Source organism: Papaver somniferum, chromosome 1 (assembly GCF_003573695.1).
Source record: "Papaver somniferum cultivar HN1 chromosome 1, ASM357369v1, whole genome shotgun sequence".
NCBI classification, from domain to species: domain Eukaryota; kingdom Viridiplantae; phylum Streptophyta; class Magnoliopsida; order Ranunculales; family Papaveraceae; genus Papaver; species Papaver somniferum.
Genome location: NC_039358.1, coordinates 225,281,847 through 225,288,899, shown reverse-complemented (window position 1 = coordinate 225,288,899; position 7,053 = coordinate 225,281,847). Strand labels below are relative to the sequence as shown.

The following is a 7,053-nucleotide window of genomic DNA, read 5'->3' as shown; positions in this document are numbered from 1 at the left end:
TGTTCTATTGGTTGATGTAGTCGTATATTTCGTAAGGTTTTTCCTTATGTTGAGTATGTGAACGAGTAAGTTAGTCGTCTCCGTATGATTACCTTAGTCGTAGCTCTGTAAGTTTACTTATGTTGAGAACCTTCAATTAAATTGATCACTTTTGTGGTTTGATTTAGTTGTGTATTCCAATTAAATTAATCATGGGTTTTCTTGTGATTAATTTGGTTGAGTTTTGAATATAGAAAATCATTTCTATGGTTTTTTTGTGTCCAATTTAAAAATCCTTATTTTCTTTCGAAATTAAGGTCTCTCTTGTTGTTCTTCCGGAAATGACATCAAATGGGGGAGAGTTCTTTTGAACTTGTGCTTAATGGTAATATCTTGCGGGGTGTGCGGCTGTGGAATTTTATAGGGGTTAACTTGTATCTTAAAATTCCTTGATGAATGCATCTAGCTTCGACTTTATGATTGCATCTAAATTAAGTTGGCATGTATTTTTCTTTTAGTCTATGGAATGTCTCTTGTGGAAATTTCATTATGATCCCGTTCTTGTACCTTTGCCAATTTTATTGACAAAAAGGAGGAGAAATATTGTAGTTCACACTACAAATACATATGGTTTTTGGATCATTGTGTAAGGGGGAGTGGTTTCCATGATCGAGATGGAGTATTGACTAAGGGGGAGTGATACATATCACCATAGTATTATTCTTAAAGTCGTGATACAATTGGACTATGATGTTACATAATAATACTATGACACAGTATAATAATGATCGAGAATATCGATTTCTCTCATTGTTATAGCTACGGATCTTCAACAACGGTGATGCTAAACTTACACCGTGTTCGTTTCAAAGTTTTAAAGTCTAAGGAATTCAATTCCATTCCTTGATCAAAAAAATATTGTTTGGTTGAGATAGTCGAATTCCTAGTAATCCAAATTAATCAAATCACCTTAAATGTCCTTGTTTCTTCAATCTCATCATCTCCATAATCACAATTACAATCAAATAATACATCAGAATGTAAAGAAGAAACTACTACCACCATCACCATTACCACCAGCAGCAACCACCACCATCACAACCAGCAGAAACCACCGCCATCGCCACCAGCAGAAACCACTACCGTCGTCAATACCATTACCACCCCACCACCACCAACATCACCACCTGTAAGCAACATCACCGCCACCATCACCAGCCACCACCATCACCAACCTTGTTCAATTTCGTCTCTTGTTATGAGTAAAAACTGTAATACATATCCGATCATTAAGGGATAATTTTGACATTTTACGTTGATTCCCTGTAATTCGATTCTATTCCACCCATCTACTGATGCAATTGAAAACTAGGTTTTGGGGGTAATTCAATTCTCCAGGAATTGGATTCCGGGCTCCAAAACTGTATTCGGTTCAGAGAATTGCGGTGATTACCTTGTAATCGGATTACTGAGCTCTCAATTCTCCCAACCGAACACGTTGTTACAACCTTTGGGATCATTGGAGTACTTGGAAGGACGAAGATTTCAGGGAACGTTGAATATTAGACTATGGAATAGGAGCCACTAAAGTTTATCTTTTTTGTATTCCATATGTATTAATAGTTTTGTCACTAAAATTGACAAAGGGGGAGATTGTTAGAGCATAGATCGGTCGACCTCACATGCGTTGCTATCTCAAGCATGTTTGTCAATGTTAGTGATCAAAACTATGAGTCTTGATTTCTAGCCTACATAGCTAAGTCTCGGACTAGGATATAAAAGTGTAGTTGAGCTCAAGGACTTCATGGAGATTCATCATACAACAACGAAGATCTACTCAAGGAACCGTGGAACTTCATCAACAAAAAGGTATGTGGAGACTTGAACTTATCTATCACTCAAAAGTATATCTCTTCTATCTCCTACTTCTTATGAGACAAAAGTCGTATGCTATATAGACTGGATCATACACATTTGATATTTCGAGCCGAGTATATCTCGTCTATCTATATCTTGAAATCATGTGTTGGTAAAGCGTTTCTCTTTGATCAAGTTTATCTTCACCTAGTGACGAAAGTCATGAAAAATTTCAATTACTTTGAGAATTGCTATGACGCGAAACGGTCTGTGGATAACATATATATAACGTCCTCTAAGAATGTCTCAATGATTGGAATGAGAGTTTAGATTACATAACCATGTATTCCTTAATCCGAAGTTTTCGAACTTTGTTGATTGAGAGAAACCGGAGGAATTGGCTTTGCCAAGTCCGCGAACTGACGGAAGTTCTTGTACCGAGAATTTCTGCTGGGATTTTCCAAAAACTCGTTTGCGTGTAAGTCTGCGAACTGGCGGAAGTCTCTTTGCCGAGATTTTCTGCTAAGTTTGGAAAACTCCACCGGTTGTCTTAAGTCCGCGAATTTGTTTGTGAGATTAATAGGTTATGATCTAAAGATGTGCTCTGAACATGAAACTTAAATTACTAAGGAATGCTTTATGCAAACCGTGGGTATAAAGTTCATGAGCCGATTCAATCGAATCGAATCATCTGTGTTTCAATTGTGTCTTGTTTAATTACATAAGATCTCATAGCAATTGAACAACTCTTTAACTAGTTCATTTGAGTCAATTGAACTAGTTATGGTGAAGAAGAACAAGGTTAATATGAAATGCTCATATGGTTAACCTTTTGGGTTACTATGTTGAACCAACATACACGTACACGTTTGGGCATGGTTTTCACAAACCCAGTAAACGTCTACCCAAGTGTGTGTGACAAGCTAAGTTTTCGATCTAACGGTTGGGAAATATTATCTTGAATCTAAATCAGGTTTTCATCTAACGGTGAATATGGATTGCTTTGTAACTAAGGAAAAACCCTGATTTGAAGGCTATATAAAGGAGACATCTAGCATTGTGCAAAACTAATACCTACACGTCTGTGTGATACTAGTGCGCTCGCTAGAGTCGATTCTCCTTTAACCTTTGGTTTTCTTCTCTAAAACCAGGTTAACGACTTAAAGACTTCATTGGGATTGTGAAGCCAGACCGTTACTACTTTTATCGTAGTTGTGTGATCTGATCTTGCATCTTCTATCGTACGAGTACAATCTTTGATTGGCTTGAGATCGTGAGAGTTCTCCGATAGGCAAGATAAAGAAGTCACAAACATCTTCGTCTCACTGTTTGTGATTCCTCGACAAACCGCCTGTGTAGTCAGGAAAGTTGTAGAGAGGTGATTGATTAATCTAGGCTGTTCTTCGGGAATATAAGACCGGATTATCAATTGGTTCCTCTTCACCTTGATTTCATATCTTAAGACGGAACAAAACCTAGGGTTTATCTATGAGAGACAAATTTATCCTTTTATAGACTTTTCTGTGTGAGACAGATTTGTTTATTATCAAGTCTGCGATTTTGGGTTGCAGCAACTCTTGGTTGTGGGTGAGATCAGCTAAGGGAATCAAGTGCGAAGTATCCTGCTGGGATCAGAGGCGTAAGAGTACAACTGTACCTTGGATCGGTGGGAGACTGATTGGGGTTCAACTATATTCCAGTCCGAAGTTAGCTTCTAGTAGGCTAGTGTCTGTAGCGGCTTAATACAATGTGTATTCAATCTGTCTAGGTCCCGGGATTTTACTGCATTTGCGGTTTCCTCGTTAACAAAACTTTTGGTGTCAGTATTTTTTCTTTTCCGCATTATATTTTATATAATTGAAATAATACAGGTTATGCGTTCGTGACCATCAATTGGAAATCCAACCTTTGGTTGTTGATTGATCCTTGGACATTGGTCTTTGGTACTGTCCAAGTTATTCCTTGTATTTGATAAAGACTCGCAATTGATTTTAGCTTGAGTAAGCATCAAATCAAGAGAGAAATATTAACTCCTTGAGATACTTTTATCTATATTGAGTCTGACTGTCCAGTTGATTCTTTAGCAAAATATTTCGGAGTTAGTCCATAAAGATTGCTAAGCGAAATATTGGGTGGTGTTGTTAGACCCCCGCTTTTTCATCAAAGACACGGAATGAGAAATCAAATACATAGTAACTATCAGATCCACTAAACAAAATTGAAGTTAAACCTCAACATCAAACACTCGAACAAAAAAAAAACAAAAAAAAACAGACAAGATGACGATATCAATATACAACCATAGATGGAACAAAATCCCAGTTCCAAGTACCAATACAAGAACAAACTAGTTAATGTCACTTTAAGATATGAAATGTATATGGAAATCTCACCTCCTTCCCCCATTTAGTTTTCTCTTCATATCCACAGCTAATGACATGAATTGTCTCCTTGATCAGAGTTGATGGGTTGGCAGAATCTGCTACTCCTCCATACTCCATCATAGTAGATTCAATGAATACCGTAGATAACCCAAAAGTCTTCTCGAAGCTCATCTGAGAAATCAGTAGATACCTATCATGCTCATCACAGTCTGCAGAAATGGATTTTATCATCAGTAATTTAGAAGTGCCACTAAGCATCTCAAAACATTGATGGCTTTGGGAAGCACACTTGCTATATATTTCTCTGAGGAAACTAAATATAGCAGACGTTTTACCAACTTGTGGATCCATCATGAAACACATGCCCTCACGAACTGCCTCGCTATTGACATAATGATCACAATCAAGGTTAAGAATGTAGGGAGCATTAGTGAGGACTGCAGACACTCTAACCTGTAATAAACCAACATTTCAGCCCACATTACAACACATGACAGAAACTTTTTCTTTGTAATATTTGCCGTCAATTGTGTAGACTGTTTACCAGCGCATTCATGGCACCAACCTTCTTGTGGTGTGTATAGCCAGGCCTTTTCTCTCTGGATACATATACGAGCCGTGGAAGTTCATTTCCATTTATGTCATGTGCACCACTATGTCCAAGAAAAACCTTCAAAGGAGGACAAAACGCAGGTGAGGAGACAAAAATAAATAAAATGAGCCATGCTCGTGCAAGTGGAAAACATGAATTTCTATTATATGATCGTTTAACAGGTTACTGGCAAAAAGCTGGTGAACTTGAAAAGGAATTAAACAAAAAATCTGGACAAAATAATCTAGCTTGTTAAAAGGAGTTTGACCTGGATCAACTCTCGTACTTTAACATTAAATTAACTACTTACAAACTTAGCTGAGCATAGTTTGGGTAATAATCTTTTGAAGCTTCTAGGAAGATATAGTGGAATACAAATGATACTTATAATTCTGATTCACACCATAAACCTCAACGAGTTAATGAATCATGCTCTTACATAAACAATGGAAAATAAGTTGGGAGGGCTGTAAATGAGGTGGAAAAATTTAATAGCAGTACCTGAATCATGCCAGGGTGGTCACGAGGATTGTTTCCTGGCCAAGATGTACTGTCTTGCATCGTCCACCCCTCATCTGGTGTATTCTGGGCTTTTGCTACTAAAGCATTAACTCTTACTTTGTATTCTTCGTAATCTCTCTGTACGCAGATGAAAAAGAAAAACATGAGATGGATGTGCATGCAAGATGACCATCTAAACTAGGTAATCAACAGCGGAAACCAAAACATACATACATCTGGCTACATAGAAATTCCATGTGATGCTAGAACACATGGAATCAGATCAATTCATGTACTGAGTCCCAGCTTGAACATTTTCTGGTTGTGCACATTTGATCTGTTACCCAAATACACGCAAAGTTGCAAATGTTCTCAATAGCAGCCATGCTTTAAGAAAACTAACCACTTCACATAAACTATTCTACTGACATTCTAAAATCCGAAACTGCTGACAAAGTGCTTCACTGCCTATTGATCCGCACTAAAAATACCGACCTTGTAACAATTTGCAACTGCACAGCTGTGGATGTTGTTTTATGTATACAAAGCTTTCTAAGAAACATCAAGCATACACAGATCATTTACACACTGCTATACTGCAAGTCCTGAAATCACCGACATGAATTGAAAACCACCAGAAACATGGAAAAGCAATGATGAAGCTGTACCTAAAAGCAACATCTCACTGACTTGCCTTAACTAAATATCTCTATCATACTCATAAACCTTATTCTCTAAACTAAATATCAACAAGCAAGCGCAAAGACTCAGAATGAGAAACCAAATACATTGTAACATAACCCTCAGATGGAAATGAGAAAAAAAAAAAAAAACAAAGGGTTAGAGGTAATACCTAAATCTTCAAAGATTTACTTGAATCTTGTATAATTGTAGCTTCAATCTTCTTCTGCTAGTTATCAACACAAAAATTAGAAATCAATTTTCTAGGGTTTATAGATCGAAGATAATTTTGATATCTGTAAAAGGGGTATTTCATACCTGAGGTTAGATATCTTCTAGGTTTTTACTTCTTCAATTAAATCTTCTTCTGAGAGATTCAGGCTAAAAGCAAAAATCACAACTGGTTTCTCTCAATTTCTCTATAAAATAGGGTTTTTCATACAACTGTTTAGATTTACAAAGGCACAAATCAGTTAAATACTTTAGGCTTGATCTCTGGTTTTGGTTTTGATCTCTGGCCTCTCACTCGATTTCTCTCTGTTTGACCAAAACAGAAGCGGAAGACAGAAGAAAAAAATAAAGAAAGAAATAAGAAAAGGAAAGGGGATAAGACAGAGTTGAGAACTTGAGAGGGAGACCGAGTTTTATTAAAGAAAAAAATAAAAAAGAATTATATTAAAGATATTGTCTAACTCTAATCTAAAATAAAGAAAACCCAAAATAAATGGGGGAACTAAAATAAATGGTGGGAATTTAGGTGAATCAAATGAATTTAGTTTCAAAACGATTTAGTGTGAGATGAAGATATGGGGGAAATTTGAGAGGGAAATAAAATTAAGGGATTTAGAAATTGGAAAAAGAGGGAATTTTGAGGTTTTTGAGGGAAATAAAATAGAATTAAAATAAAAAAGAAATGGTAAACTAATATATATGGAAGTTAACAAAAGGTCTTGTATAGTTCAAAAAATTTAAGACTCTTGTAAAAAATTTAAGACAGTTGTAAGAGTAGTTGAAAAATTAGAATTAAAGCAATTCATATTTTTGATTTGAGACTCTTAT

At 36.3% G+C, this 7,053-nt stretch overlaps 1 protein-coding gene across 6 annotated transcripts; it reads right to left on the bottom strand.

Moving 5' to 3' along the window:
• Positions 1–4,010: 4,010 nt before the first annotated feature.
• On the bottom strand, positions 4,011–6,636 carry LOC113317397 (cellulose synthase A catalytic subunit 4 [UDP-forming]-like). Of its 6 annotated transcripts, XM_026565518.1 has the most exons (7): positions 6,313–6,627; positions 6,167–6,220; positions 5,548–5,650; positions 5,314–5,451; positions 4,765–4,890; positions 4,556–4,673; positions 4,023–4,429 (listed from the first exon to the last, which is right to left on the bottom strand). In XM_026565518.1, the coding sequence occupies exons 4-7, from the start codon at positions 5,371–5,373 to the stop codon at positions 4,194–4,196; spliced, it is 540 nt and encodes a 179-aa protein (XP_026421303.1). In that variant the 5' UTR covers positions 5,374–5,451; positions 5,548–5,650; positions 6,167–6,220; positions 6,313–6,627; the 3' UTR covers positions 4,023–4,193. The 6 variants fall into 6 exon arrangements, with proteins under 6 accessions (XP_026421321.1, XP_026421330.1, XP_026421296.1 ...); XM_026565536.1 differs by lacking the exon at positions 5,548–5,650 and having other exon boundaries at positions 4,011–4,429; positions 4,560–4,673; positions 6,313–6,636; XM_026565545.1 differs by lacking the exon at positions 5,548–5,650 and having other exon boundaries at positions 4,011–4,429; positions 4,560–4,673; positions 4,786–4,890; positions 6,313–6,633.
• Between the last annotated feature and the right edge of the window lie 417 nt (positions 6,637–7,053).